The 16,147-nt window shown below is 34.2% G+C and overlaps 1 protein-coding gene across 1 annotated transcript in view; it reads right to left on the reverse strand.

Moving 5' to 3' along the window:
- Positions 1-1,063: 1,063 nt before the first annotated feature.
- The window catches only part of LOC149570346 (T-complex protein 1 subunit delta-like), an 86,851-nt gene continuing 71,767 nt past the window's right edge, over positions 1,064-16,147 (reverse strand). Inside the window, exons 2-4 of the mRNA XM_089817147.1 lie at positions 1,841-1,981; positions 1,504-1,648; positions 1,064-1,398 (exon numbers count right to left, since the gene is read on the reverse strand). Of these exons, the coding sequence (XP_089673273.1) occupies positions 1,064-1,398; positions 1,504-1,648; positions 1,841-1,981 (621 nt within the window). The remainder of the gene's footprint in view (positions 1,399-1,503; positions 1,649-1,840; positions 1,982-16,147) is intronic.

A 16,147-nucleotide genomic window follows, 5' to 3' on the forward strand; every position in this document is an offset into this window, starting at 1 on the left:
GTAGGCAACCTAGTAGGCGAATTATGCTTCCAGTGTGCAGGTGCCTTGGACATAGTTAGGTAGCACTTAACCACATATGTATGTATGTATTTATTTATTTATTTGTATTTGTATTCATTCCACTTGGAATGAGTACCATTTAATTCATTTGTAATGAGCTCGATTTCATCCATTTCCACATCCTTGACCACCAATTTTTTTGCCTTGGATAGATAGTGCAGCGAAAGATCAGTGACGACATCTCATAAAATATTCTTCTAGATCAATAACACATTGCATCTAGTGGCTTTGATCTTCTTTATCATACCCAAAATATAATTCCTCTCCTCCTTCAAAATCCTATCCATCATTGTATAATCAAATACTACAATGTTATGCTCAATGTCCATCTTGGGAGGCAAAATTTGGAACTGTATTATACCAATCTTCACATTCTCAATCCTGGTGGGGCCTCCAACCGTATGGCTTGCCTTCCTATCAAACAACAAACCCTTAACCATCTTTGTATCATCAACAATCCTGCCCAATTTTTGCAAAACTTTGTTGTCCCTCAAATCCACAATGTTAGGCTTCACAGGATCGATGACATTCAAGAGAACGTCAACAACAAGCGGGGCCAATAAGGTAGAATATTGGCTGACAACCTTTATTTATTTGTATTTTATTGTATTTATTTGCCCTTATTTATTTATTTGTATTTATGTATTTCTTTATTTATATATTTATATTTGTATTTATTTGTTTATTTGTATTTATTTATTTATTTATTTTGTAATGATTTTCTGGCAAGTGGTGCCAAATTGATCTCATGTTTAGTACATTTATATGACATTGGATTCTATTTTTGTTAAGTAATTGTTAAGTTACATTTTTCAAGTTGTTTTCACCTTGAGCTCCACAATGGTTTGGCAAAGAATGATTTATCATTTTGTTTAAAAGATAATACACATTGAGCAGTACAACTAATACACATGATAAGAATAACTTTAGCAAATCAAGACCAACAATGCTGTCAAAATAATAAATTGAAATTATTAAGGACATTCAATTTTAGCCTCATGGATCAATATGCAATGTCTAAATTATTAAAGACATCCATTTTTAGCCCCAGCTTCTCCTCCCTAAAGTGTTCAATATTAGTACTGGGTAAACAATTGAACGTCTTGGTAATGAACTTGATTTCATCCCTTTCCACATCCTTGCCCACCAAAATCTTTGCCTTGGACAGATAATGCAGCGAAAGATCAGTGACAACATCTTGTAGAATATTCTTTTGGATCAACAACACATTGCATCTAGTGGCTTTGATCTTCTTTATCATACCCAAAATATAATTCCTCTCCTTCAAAATCCTATCCATCATTGTATAATTAGAGACCACAATGTTCTTCTCAATGTCTGTATTGGGAGGCAAAATCTGGAACTATATTATGCCGATCTTCACATTCTCAATCTTGGTGGGGCCTCCAGCCGTATGGATTGCCTTTTTATCAAACAACAAACCTTTTCTATCATAAAAAATCCTGCCCAATTTTTGCAAAACTTTGATGTCCCTCAAATCCACAATGTCAGGTTTTGCAAGGTCGAAGACATTCAGGACGATGTCAACAAGAAGTGTGGCCAATAAGGTAGAATACTGGCTATCAACCTTTGTTTATTTGTATTTTATTGTATTTATTTATTTATTTGTATTTATTCACCCATATTTATTTATTTGTATATGATTTATTTATTTTGTAATGAATTTCTAGCAAGTGGTCAATATCAATGAATTTTGTAATGAATTTAGGACGACATCAACACCAAGTAGGGCCAATAAGGTAGAATACTGGCTGACAACCTTATTGTTCAAAGAAGTGCTCACAATTTTCATCGAAGAGTCACGATCCGTCAATTCAACAGGAATAGCCATGGCAGTTAAAACCTCGACAACCTTAGAGGCCTTGTGAAAGGCCTCTGACATAATGGTAGGATGAACACACTTAGACAAAAAAATCACACATTGTTTAAGAATCACACTACCAATGACAACAACTATTGTGGTGATGTCACCGACAACATCTTGAGATTTTAGAAGCTGTACAAGTATTTTAGCTCATTAGTGCTACCCATGGGTGTTGCACTACATTCACCATTTTCAACTTCTTCCAAAACTTCTCTGTGCCATCTGCTTTGCCTCTCAAAACCCTAGTAGCAAATTAGTAGATCGAATACCCTCTAATGAAACTTCGAGTGTCAGATCGAATCCCTCTCACTCAAACAAGTTTGTTCTTACTTATTTGTGTTGTCTGCTTTGCCTCTCAAAACCCTAGCAACAAATCAACAGATCAAATACCCTCTAATGAAACTTCGAGTGTCAGATCGAATCCCTCTCACTCGAACAAGTTTTTTCTTACTTCTTTGTGTTGTTTTCTTTTCCTCTCAAAACCCTAATACCAAATCAGTAGATCGAATACCCTCTAATGAAACTTTGAGTATCACATTGAATCCCTCTCACTTGAACAATTTTGTTCTTACTTCTCAAAATGAGCTGAAGGTGTATTGCGACCCAATATTTATTTTTTGAAAACTCTACCTGTCGTCGCAATTTTGACACCGTTTGCCATCGATAGTATAACAAGCCCGTCGAATCATTTATCATTGGCGTTGATAGTTTGACGTGTTGAACTAGTCATCTAGCACCGACGCGCAACATAGATCGGGTTGATTTTCTACGGATATTTCCAACGATACATCAAAACCAGGTGAATGCGTTGAACTTTCAAAGATAGTTTAGTGATGAAGGCTTTCGACGAGTAATTATCGAATTTCAACGAAAATGGCATTGAAAAATAGGTCCAAATTTACTAGTGCATGGCTACAATCTTAGCCCCTCTATTTGCATAATTGATCCAATCAAGGTCCTTATTATTAAAGATAGGATTCATAGCCTTACTAGATCATTCAACCTCTCCATAAACATTCTATGATGCCTCTTGGAGTATATGTGCTTAGACATACTCCAATTGTAACCACAACCCAAAACACTGCATGACGATGACAATCGTTTGAAGGTTTGGCGTTCTATGATGAAACATATGCTTGAATCTATTTGAGATAAGAAAAAAAAATCTTATTTCTAATTGTAAGACTAGTTATAAAATCACATTATGCACTTAGAATTTATTTTTCCTTGGCTGCAATTTTGGTCGACTATCTTTGCAAATTTATTGAGAGAAGAGCTCCCATTGTGCATTAGAAAAGGTTTCACACTTGTGGATGATATTGTTGGTATTATGAGTGGGAATTCACTTTGTTACTAATAAGAGCCCATTAATAAGCTCATCCACCTTGAAATCAACACAAAAATGGAATGCTTTATTGAGCTTAGAAGTGACTGTATGGATGAGCATGTGTAGTTGGAGGTGCCATCTCCTATCAATTATCTCGCAAATGGGATGATATCTCATCTCCTTCATAGATAGATCTAATAGCCTCCTTGGCTCCATCCATGCTCTCATGTATGTAGCCAATTATGGGCTCTATGGAATGAAAATATTGTGAAACATTAACAAAGTGTGAATGGAAATTTCATGAGCCCAAATTGACGTATGAACAACATAATATATACTTCAAATATATTATGCTAAGGATTCTTCTAAATACTTGAGTCCCTATCATAATATAGTAATTGATGAAAATATATAACAACTTACAATTTCAAAATTAGAAAGTGTTCAATATAATCCCATTGGTAGTCACATAGAATTGTTTCATTATGATATACCAATGCAAACAAACCCCTCACACAAGGGTAAACATGAACATTGAAAAATATAATAGGATGCCAAGTTTTGGATATCCATGAATGTAATTCTAAATAAATCAACCACAATCCTCTAAATTGACCAATAAATCCATTTTTAGTAAAATGGATAACATGTTCAATATCTTCTTGCGAAACCTCCTCTAATACAACTTTTTGGGAATGTTGTGCAAGAAGGATTGCCATAGGAACATACTAAAACTAAAGGGGAACCTAATTACCACATATCATCTACCCAAGATTAATGTCACAAACCCTATCATAATTTGTAGGAAAATCATCCAACCAAATATAGGAACCACCAATCTTTATTTCATTACCATAGAAGTCCAATCCCCTCTATCTAGGGACTAGGTGTTTCATCAAGGCCTTCATGTAAAACTAAGGAAAATAATCATTTCCAAAAACCCTGACCAAGTCTAGGAATGGAAATTGTGCAATTAAAGTTTGAATCCTCCTTCACATTAGATCCTACCCAATAATTGTCCATATTAAAACCCCTTGCATGTGCATGAAAAGAAGACTGGACTTCAGTTATTCACAAATAACATAAGCCTAAAGAATCCCAACATCTCTTTGAGGCATGCGAAGATGTCCCACTCTCAGATGCATTTTACAATGGTGTCATCTTCTCATCAATTTTAATACTACAATGAATACTAAAAATTTAGTGGTAAGCATTTTCAATTCTAAGTGTGGTAGAGAGTAATCCTACAAGATCTAGACCTTGGTTGTAGGCACCATAGAAAAGAAGCCTTACCATTTCACCAAAGGGTCACCATCTTCTTTGCTTGCAAATTAAATTATCTAACTCCATTTTTTATTATGTTAATATGCTAATATGATAATATCCATGTAAAAACTCCATCTTCGTCCGCGCAATATAGGAAAAAAAAACATGCTTAACAATTTACAAAAAAACACATAAAATGAACAACCTTTTTAATTCTTAAATCAACACTTTCCTTCCTCTATATTGAATTTGAATCCACCCTCAACTACAAAATTTCTTTTTAATGATAATGAAAGATCTATATAGATAAGAATATTAATTCTTATGTAACAACATATATCTTATTATCTAAATTTTAAAATTTAACCTCATCCTTTAAACTCCCATGTAAGTTTTGTGATTTTTAAATAGTATTACTAATGTATCTATATTTTGAAAAAAAAATGTAAAATATGCCAAAATATATCAATTTTGATTCATCAAATGCATAAATAACATAATAATGATTTAACCTATAAATAAAACAAAATTAGATAAAGAAAATCTACTTTCCCAAGCAATTTATGACTAATGAGTGAGACTCTTCTATCTATTCATATAGATAGATGTACTCTTTAAAAGTTATAAAGAAAATCTTAAACTCCCAAAATTATTGATTATGTTTTATTCATTGAATTACTAACAAAAGACTCGTTATTTTATTAAAACATAATTACAAAAAATGACAGGAAAATAAATTGGATTAGAATATAAAATGAATTAGTAAATTAGATGATTTTACAATTCTTAAGTATGTACAAATTCGTGTAAAACTTCAAGTTATCCTAGTTCTATAAAAAAAGATATAAAGCAACAATGCAGTTACATCCCTTACACCAATCAATATTTTTTGATATGAGTAGTAGAGACTTGAATGATTATTTATTGTTTAAGGGGAAAATGGAAGCAATGAAATTGTTAATGTAAACTATATGAGATTAGTTCATTAGTTAAAAATATTCACCCTAAGCCATTATATTGGTGCAATTAAGTATTACCTAGGATAATGCATTTGCATGTTGGTGAAGAGAATGATCTACAGAGAAAGACAAAGACCTATGAGATTGCATTGCTAAGAATGTCGAGACATTCCCCACTTAGATATTGTTGATTCATTTGTAGTGGAGTGTGATATTTATTGACATGGTTTAGCTCGAGGTTCCTTCACATAATAAGCTTGTCTAATCTAACATTATATCTAGTCTAGTTAAAAAACATGTAGAAAAAATTAGTATTTTTTCCTTTGAATTTTTTCTTTTTGGCATATTTTTAATGTGTTAAGTTTTACAGATATTCAGTCATCAAGAAGCCAATTTTTCTTTTTCCATTTATAGGCAGAAGACTATCAATTTTAAACTTATGCCTATGCCATCATCTCTATGCATTTAATTTGATGATCATTTGACCATCATAACTAGGTGATTTTTTTTTTATGAGGATTCTTTTACGATCAAAATTAATCCAATTGATTTGTTCACATCATTAACTATTGAAAATTCCTACCCCTCTCCGTTTGCATTTTTAGTTTTGTAGTCTAACTTCAAAAAGACATATTTTAGCCATATATGCTCCAAATCGAGTGCAATTGTTATTTATTTTGACCTAAATTTGCTGAACTTTTCATTGGTGTAGTTAGTTTCTAATTTTGGTGAACAAATCCAGAAATGAATTTTTTTGGCAATTGTACTTGTCTAATCCCAATTTTTGCAACTTCAGAGGCTTTGTTCAAGCTTATGCAAACTTCATTGCATTTGGGGCTTCATTAATTGGTACATCATGGATGAGGATGATTTAATTGACTTGACAACATGTATTGGGGCTATAGTTTTGTCTCTTGTACCACTTATTAATGGGTTGGTTGCATCTTAGTTTTTAGAATACTAGTGTGGGATTCATTGCTATCTACCAACTTGGGTAACCCCTTGGGGTAATGTTATCCTTCAATGTAAGAAATATTTTTTTAACATCAACCGAATTTGAGTTGGTCCTAACACATCATTTGTCCACTAGAATAATAGTCTATAGGTAGAGAATAAGAGTTGTAAGGATTTCGTTGATGCAATGAATGAGTTTTCCAAGATCTAGAATCCCAAAAAATAACACAAGAAAGATAAAATAGTAGGATAAGAATAATTTTTGTTCTGACCAATATGATTAACTGAATCAACTAATAATGGATACATTGTAGATATACATGCATATATAGAGGAAAGACACGATAACTAGGATATAAGAAAGTGATAACTTATCACCAACATTAGGTGGAATCACCTCTTTGAAAAATTGTGTTCATCCTTCATTGTGTAATGAATTATGTGCAACAATGTGAGGATGATAATGTGATAAGTAAAAAAAAGGTGGAGTTATCACATAAAGTGGAATTTGACAAAATCTAGATCATCACTTAAAGTGAAATATTTCCTACATCATATACAAGAATAAGATGCAAACTCCTAGGTGTCCAATATGCAAACTACTATGTAATGTGTTAGTATAACTAAGGTTAAGTATAATTAAGAATATTTAATTACACCAACAACCTCTCCTTAAGTGCAACTTAGGGGAATGCACTAAAACTCACAATGCTATATGACAATGCAATATGGGTCCCAAATACTAGGCCATGTTAATTACACATGCAATATCTCATATAGCATAGGCATAAAATCTCATAGGAAAAAAAAATCCCCCTCAAAAGAGATATAAAAAAATAAGAAAAATATTAAAGAAGTATGAGAAGTAAAAAACCCCATAGGAGGAAAATCTCCCCCCCGACTCACCCCCCGCCCCGCCCCACAATAGATAAAAGATGGGAGAGAAAGTATCCCACACGTCATTGTATAATATACACCAATGATAGGTGCTCCAATATGAATATATTGAACAATATTCTTCTCTTTAGGAATTGAAAACACCATAGGTCTATGAGAGATGCCTCCCCAATTCAGAGGAATAAAGCTTAAGATGTATGTTGTCTCTAAAAATTTCTCAAGGTTGCTTATATCCATTCCAAGGGCTTCCCCTTCTAAAACTATAGAAAAAGACAAGTTATGACCTAATGAGGATGAATGTAGAACATGTTCCAAAGACATAAGTGTATCCTCTAGAGATAAATACATCCTCTAGTAGTTGTACACAAAAATCCATAATCATTTTAACTTTGAAATGTTAATCACGTGGAGAATGGACAAGAGGGTTAGAGAGATTCCTCCCAACAACTTAAGAAGGATCATCCTCATCAAAGAGGAGATGTATGTGATAAATAATATCTCCCATATCTATAATGTAGAATTATACTAATAAAACTACAATATATATTAATTATTCATCCATGAAGTAGCATTTAGAAGACAAGCTGCAACCAATTATGAAAAATTGCATTTATCTATCACTATAGAAATGTATGCATGAAGAAACTACTAATTTCACAACTATGTGCATTAGATGTCTAAAACTATCCTCCACAAGTGATCATGTTGAATGAAGTTTCTACATGCCTAATGAGGTATAGTAGAGGAAGATGGAGTATCCTTGATGTAGAGTCTTACCTATGGTACCTTGTGTAGACACCTAAATTCGATTACATCACTAAGTAGTCTTATTTAGTCATCTTCTAGGATATTATTGATTAAATATTAAATATGTAATTAATTAATCATCACCTCCTTCTTAATTAATTAATTAAATTAACTATAGTCCAATTGATAAAATCAAATGATAACCAAAAGTCAAATTATCAATTAAATCCCTACTCCTCTATTAAATTAAATAATTGCACCATATCTATTTTATTTAATCTCACATCCCCTTTTATTAAATAATTCATTTAATAAATCAATTCCTAACCCCTAACTATTCCTAAACTCTACCATTATCCAAATCCAACCCATTCACCCATGCTAACCTCACTTAGCCAACTAATTAACCTAGCTCATTGATGCTAATCCACTTACATCCTAATCCTCTCCTAAGCTAAGCCTAATCCTCCTCCTAAACATGTGCACAGCATTAAACAAGGGTTAAGACTTTCTAACCCAAGCTAAAGTCAAAGTCCTATCCCATCCTTCTTATATTCCTATCCAAAGACTTTAAAGCTCCTACAAAGTATTAATGTCTCTTTAAGGCCTCTTACATCCCTCTTGCACACTCCTCCCTCATAACTCCCTTTGAACCTTCACTTTGACCCTCTTCCCCCATCCCATCCTCTGGTGACACTTGTCACAATGCTATGGATTTGAAGAAGCACAATCCATGTGCTTCCCCTTCCTTGCATCCTAACCCTCCCTCATCTTTTGTCCATCCTCGCATCCTAGCCATCTATCTCACCACCCCTTAGCCTATAAATTGGACCCTTCCCCTCTCACAAAACAACATACTTTAATGCTAATGATATAATGCTATTTTGAGAGCCTAAAAACTACCAAAATACCATCTATAATGGCAAAATCCCTCCATGCTCTCATTGTTGAAAACCTTCACTCACACTCATGATCAATTATAACCCATCACTTGAAGCTTGAGCATCTATTGAGCATGCATCTCCATTATTGGACACATCTACTCCATCAAGGGAAGCTTGGAGTGCTTTTCTTGTGTGGTTTGCATTCCCTTTTAAAATTTTCTTTGTCTTATCATATATGTTGTTATAGTTCTTAGTTTGTGAATGTTTAGTTTCCTTTATGTTCTCTGCACACTAATTTCATAGCACTACATTTTGGCACGCCCGGTGGTACCCCACATTTAGACCATTATCTAACCATTTTGCACTTATGCTTACTAACTTAAAAACTAATGTATTGTGCTTCTTGTTTTGTGTTTTAGGTTTTTAACCTTGTTTGTAGGTATATCAGTCCCAATACAGATAACATGCTCCGAACCATCTTGTCCATTTTCTACCAACGAGACTTAAAAATAATTCATTTTTGCAAACCTGCAACCACAAGTTTGAGAGAAGAACTTCATGGGAATGGGAATGCATGATTGAGTTCATAACCAAACTTACCTACTACGTGGCCATTAAAATCACCTCCTTCTCTCTAAGGGAACACTTGTTACTTTTGACAGGTTCGCTTGCAATACCTGTGGGATTGCTTAGCCAAAAATTCAATCCTAGAAATTTTGCTTAACTTCTACCATCAAATCCACAGTTAAACCTGTCAACGAGAATGCTTATCATAGCTACAGGATCACTATTTGGCAGGTTCTCTCTATGAGAATTTATTTCATGGCCCACAATGTTTCTTTTTTCACCAATTTTTGCACTAGGATCCCACAAAGTTTGACTACATTATTGTGCTGCGGGATCGCAAGTTGACTCCTACAAGTTTGCTAGTGCTGTTAATATCTTTATGTTGAATTATTGCAGGGGGAACAATGTCCCAGTGTATCTTTATACTTTGTTCCTTAACTATCTCTTTGAAGCCTTATTTTAGTTTTTGCAATAATCGAATTCAATTTGGAACACCATAAAGAAAATTTACAAGATCTCAAGTGGAATGAATGGTTAAATAGCCAAAAAAGTCTTGAATCCTAAATGTTAAAAAGAACTAATGCGATGAAATTTTGATTTAAGTGTTAAAGAACAATATGGATCAAACACTTCAAATTTATTGCTTAAAAAAACTTCGTACAATCTTGAGTGGCTTAAGGAAAATTGTTCTTATTCCCATCTTTTTCAACATTTTCACAAGCACAATTTCTTATGTTGACTCAATTTACTATGTTGACCATCATTGTTAAGTTGGAATAAACCTTTCATGCTAATCACGAGTGTTTTCAAGTAGTCAATAGGAAGGACACATTAAAAGCTTCAAAAATAGAATGAATCAAGTATCTTGCATGTACTAAGATTGTGCCTTTTAGCACATCTTTGAGTTCTCTCTTTCTTCCAAAATAGAACCATTTAAATATGTGACTCATGTACCAAAAGTTGTTAGCAAGATCATCTGCAACAACCTAGGAGTGTTTCTATTGAGTTCATCATCCTTTGGGAAGAGTGTCCCCTTTGAATAGAAGTTCAAATTGGTAAAATACTCTAGTCGGTATATAAATGAGAAGAAGGGTAAACCTTCTTGCTCCATCAAGTAAGTTCGGGTGGTATGTTTTTGGTGGTAGCCTAAGGTGGGAAAACTTTCCCATGATTTCAGCATGTCTAGAATATATTCTTAAGTGAATCACGTATGTAACATACGAGTGGTTGACAACACACATCTTATTATGAACCAACTTAGTAGCTACCCTTTTATCTTTGATGTGTTACTTAGGGTGCAAGAGAATATAAGGCTTCTCTAAAGTTACTTGACAAATGTGTTTTCCTTGGTAAAGGCATAAGGCTACTTGGGTTTCATCTCCAAGATTCTTGTCCCCACAGAAGGGAAACTACTATTTGTCATACCTTGAAGGATCATTGACGTGTAAGTTTTTTCGATTGACTCTTGTATTGATTCACCTCTTCAATTAGAGGGAAATATAATGCTAGATCTAGCAAACATCAAGATGGGCTCCTCCCGATAGGCCTAATGAGTAACACATTGAAACTAAATTGACCTTAGGGAGAAAAGTGTGCTTGAGTTGTCTTATTTGTGCAAAATGACCTCATAAAAAACATATGTAAAATATACACATTGGTTACTATCACAATCCTTTTGCCAAAGAGATCACTTTTTTAGAATTCTTTAGAATAACTGAGAGGGGGGGGGGGGGGGGGGGTGGGGGGTTGAATTAGTTATCCAAGGTCTAAATTCCCTAATAATACTTTTTCTCAAATTATAGTGAGCCCATAAACTTTTCATCCATTCAAGCTTAAATCAATCATCTTAGCAAGTTACAGCAAATCAACATGCAGTAATAAAACATGCAAGATCAACTCATGACACAGTGATTTACGTGGAAACCCAATTTGGGGAAAACCACCAGTAATATGCTACTTAATTCTCATTCTTCTAAAGTGATGCCCTAATAAAAGCCTGCCCTGTTAAAGGCTTACAACACACTATTAAATGTGACATTGTTAGAGGATTTCACCATACTGTTAGGAATGGGCCTGGTAAAAGGACTTTGAAACATTCACTTGGAATGTCACCCTATTAAAAGATTTACAACATGGCTATTAAACCAACTTAAGTCCATAGGATTTAAACTAACTATTATAATTTTTTAGAGAGTAACAATAATGGCTTTTTGATTTGATACAACTTACAACATATTTTGCAGATTACAAAGCACACTTCAGTTCAATCCTTTGCTTGGCTTTTAATCACTTCAACTGTGATAGCTTGTCATCTCAAGCTTCATCTCCTTGATTCTTCTTACTCATCATACCAATGCAACCATATCTGTGGTCATCTATTGAAGCAGAGTAACTGTGCTCTCTTACTTCTTAGCACCTCCTTCAACACTTTATGCTTTCATACTTGACCTCCTCCTTCTTTTGCTTCGTGACCTTATGACTCCTTAAATAGAAATTTGGAGTCCCTTTCCCACTCGATTCTTCCTCTTCAATTTTAGGGTTTCAGGTAGATTAGGTAGGATAAAATGTATCTACCCCATATCTTGCTCTTATCTAGAAACTTCGTCTAGAGTCCAGTTGTATTCTCCAAAAATGTTTTACATGGTGTTTTGTGATCTGGCGAATCTTCGATCTTTGAAATAATGCAACAACTTGACATTATTGGTTTACTGATGCTCGACACCTTCTGTGTTACTCGATACTTGAATCCTGTTTGGCATCTGATCTTCACTCGACACTTGTTTCTTGACTCGGCACTTGTTTCTTGCTCAGCACCTGATATTTACTCGGCACTTGTTTCTTGACTCGGCTTCAACTAGGAATCTGTTCGACACTAACTAGCTTGCTCAGCTCTCTCTCTCTCTCTAATAAACTTAGTTAGGCTTTACAAATGACTTAGCTAAAACCTTTCATCTTTTATGTGTTTTAGTGTGCCCATTCTTTGTGTCTTAGAGTATGTCATCAATACACTATTTCATCAATGGCTTAGTTGATCCTTTTACTTCATTACAACGTCATAACTTCAACCTTTCTCTAGGTGTACTAGTTACATCTTATTGATTTCCTCATTCTTGTCAATCAACCAATTGATAGTATTTGGATCACTAAAGCAATTGTCATTGCTGCAAGTAGCAAGTTTGACATCAATGACAAAACAATGATTGAGAACATTCTTTACCAGTTCCATTACTTTTTATGTATGCTCTTTTCAATCATTTCCAACAATCTCCCTCATGATCTTTTCAATCATTTCCAACAATCTCCCTCTTTGGTATTGATGGCAAACCAAACTGATCAATTGATCAACTTAGCGATCAATTTAGTTACCACCAAAATTACATACGTTTTCTGCTTCGTCCTTGACTTCTGCATCCTTACTATTGATCTCATATATCTCCCTCTTTCATATATATCTCCCTCTTACTTTGCTTTGATCAGTTTTCTGCATATATCTCCCTCTTTGACATAAATGCCAAAGATGTAGCATCTTTATCATGCAAAATATAAGCTTTGGCTCTGATGTTTTCTCCCTCTGTCACCATGCTTGTGACTGATTTGGAGTTTATGCTCCTGCTGTCATCCTCTGCATCATTCTTCTGATATTTCAATGATTTGTTCTTGTTGATGCAGGGCAGCTTCCTTGTTGCTTTACATTGCTTGAGTTAGGGGCATTACCCCCAACTTGCCTCTAAGTTATTCATAAGCATCCTTGGGCAATGGTTTGGTGAAGATATCTGCTGTTTGTTCCTTTGTGTGAATGTACTCCAACTTCACTTGTTTGTCTTCTACCAATTCTCTGACATAGTGATACTTGATTGCAATATGCTTAGTTTTTGCATGCATTACTGGATTCTTGGATATGTTTATAGCACTTGTATTATCATAATACAATATCACAGGTTTGGTTACCTCTTCTTTCATTCCTTTCAATAGATGTGTGAGCCATACAATGTTTGTGCAATTGACTGCTGCTGCCACATATTCTGATTCTGCAGTGGACTGGGATGTGCATGTTTGTTTCTTGCTAGTCTAAGTAACTAGCTTTTTACCTAAAAATAATGCACCTCCACTTGTGCTTTTTCCATCATCAATGTTGCCTCCCCAATCTGCATCTGTATATGCATTGAGCTCAAACTTCTCATTCTTTTTATAATATAGACCAAAGTTATCAGTTCCTTTAAGATACCCTATTATTCTATTTACTGCTATGAGATGATTTTGTTTGGGATTAGCAGAGAATCTAGCCACTATTCCAACTGCTAATGTTATGTCTGGTCTGCTATGTACAACATATTGTAATTTTCTAATCATGGATCTGTACATTGTTTGATTGACTTCAGCTGATACATCATTTTTGGATAGCTTATTTCCTGTTGCCATTGGTGTGCTAATTGGTTTGAATTCCTCCAATCCAAATGTTTTAAGTATCTCTTTGATGTACTTTGATTGTGTCACAAATATACCATGTTTTAGTTGGTGTACTTGCAATCCAACAAAAAAATTGATCTCTCCAAACATAGACATCTCAAACTCATGTTTCATTTTGTCAGCAAAACCTTTGCAAAGCACTTCCTTTCCTCCAAAAACTATGTCATCCACAAAAATTTCAGATACAATAATATCCTTACTTTCTTCTGATTTGATGTACATGTTGTTGTTATCATCAGTTCTTTCAAATCCTATTTGCACTAGATACTTGTGAAGTCTCTCATACCATGCTCTGGGTGCTTGTTTCAAACCATAGAGTGCTTTATGTTATTTATAAACCATATCCCTGTTGTTCTCATTAACAAATCCCTCTGGTTGTTCAATATAGACTTCCTCTTCCAATATACCATTTTGAAAAGTAGATTTTACATCCATCTGACAGACTTTAAAACCTTTATATGCAGCATATGAAAGTAAAGTTCTCACTCCTTCCATTCTAGCAACATGAAAAAATGTTTCCCTATAGTCTAATCCTTCTTCTTGAGCATAACCCTTGCATACTAGTCTAGCTTTGTTTCTAGTAATCTCACCATTCTCATCTAGCTTGTTTCTGAATACCCACTTGGTGCCAATCACATTTTTGTCAACTGGTCTAGGAACCAAACTCCAGGTTTTGTTCTTCTTTATTTGATCAATCTCTTCTTCCATAGCTTTATACTAGTCATCATCTTATAATGCACCATATACTGTCTTAGGTTCAGATTTTCTGATCATACATGATTCATGTCTTAGTCTATTCCTTGTCATTGGTCTTGCATCTTTGTCACCAATTATCTGTTCAGTGGGGTGATGTCTTTTTACATATTTGGACAATCTTGTTTCTGTCCTTGTTTCCATGTTTGATCTTTCAGATTTAGGGTCACTGTGCACTGAGTTTTTGAGGTTGTTCTTCATCTCTTTCATGTGTACTAACTTTAGGATCATATTGTGCATTTTCTTCATTCTGCAACTCAGCTTCTAAATGTAACTCGACATTCACTAGTTGTGACTCGACTGAAACTGATTTTTTTTGTTGAATCTCAATTTGATTGACAACATCCTTGTCAATAGGCATTCCTTCATAGGAATACACAAAGTTTCTGTATTCATCCATTCTCTTTGGTTCTTCAACTTGGACTTATGTATGCTCATCAAAGTTTACATTTGCACTTTCCACAATTTTGTTAGTGTTAGTATTCAAACACTTATATGCTTTACTTCTAGTGGAGTAACCAAGGAATATGCCTTCATCACTTTTTGCATCAAATTTTCCATTTCTAGCATCTTTAAGGATAAAGCATTTGCAACCAAATACTTTAAAATATTTTACATTTGGTGAGTGACCATACCATAATTCAAAAGGTGTTGCACTGGTACCTTTCTTGACTTGTACTCGGTTTAGTGTATGACCAACTACACTTACAGCTTCTCTCCAGTATTTTAAAGCAACAGTCTTTTCCATCATTAATGTTCTGGCACAGTCAATCACAGATCTATTTCTTCTTTCAGCAATTCCATTCCATGGGGGAGTTCTAGGAGCTAACATTTGTCTCTTGATTCCTTTGTCATTACAAAATATCTCAAATTTATTTGATGTGAATTCACCACCTCTGTCTGATCTCAGGCATTTCAAACTCTTTCCTATTTCCTTTTCAACTCTAGCCACATACCATTTAAACATTTGAAAAGCATCAAATTTTTGCTTTAAGAACATAATAGTCATCATCCTGGAATAGTCATCAACAAACAACATTATATATTTATCTCCTTTGTAGCTTTGTACTTCCATTGGACCACATAAGTCAGTATGACCTAACTCAATTACTTCTTTAGATGTGTAGTTTTTACTTATGAAACTTGACTTTGTCATCTTTCCTAGTTGACATTGTTTACACATGATATTGTCAGGCTTCTTCAATTTAAGTAAACTTCTAGTTTTCTTCATTTTACTGATATTGACCAGATTGTCAACGTTGACATGACATAGCCTTCTATGCCATAACCATTTATCATCAAATTTTGCAACAAAACAAGAAACGTCATCCATATCAAGGTAAAACAGATTACTTCTTGTTTGATCTCCTTTTCCTATCAG

The sequence above is a fragment of the Cupressus sempervirens genome, chromosome 3 (assembly GCF_028749045.1).
Source record: "Cupressus sempervirens isolate cs-2001-9-10 chromosome 3, ASM2874904v1, whole genome shotgun sequence".
NCBI classification, from domain to species: Eukaryota; Viridiplantae; Streptophyta; class Pinopsida; order Cupressales; family Cupressaceae; genus Cupressus; species Cupressus sempervirens.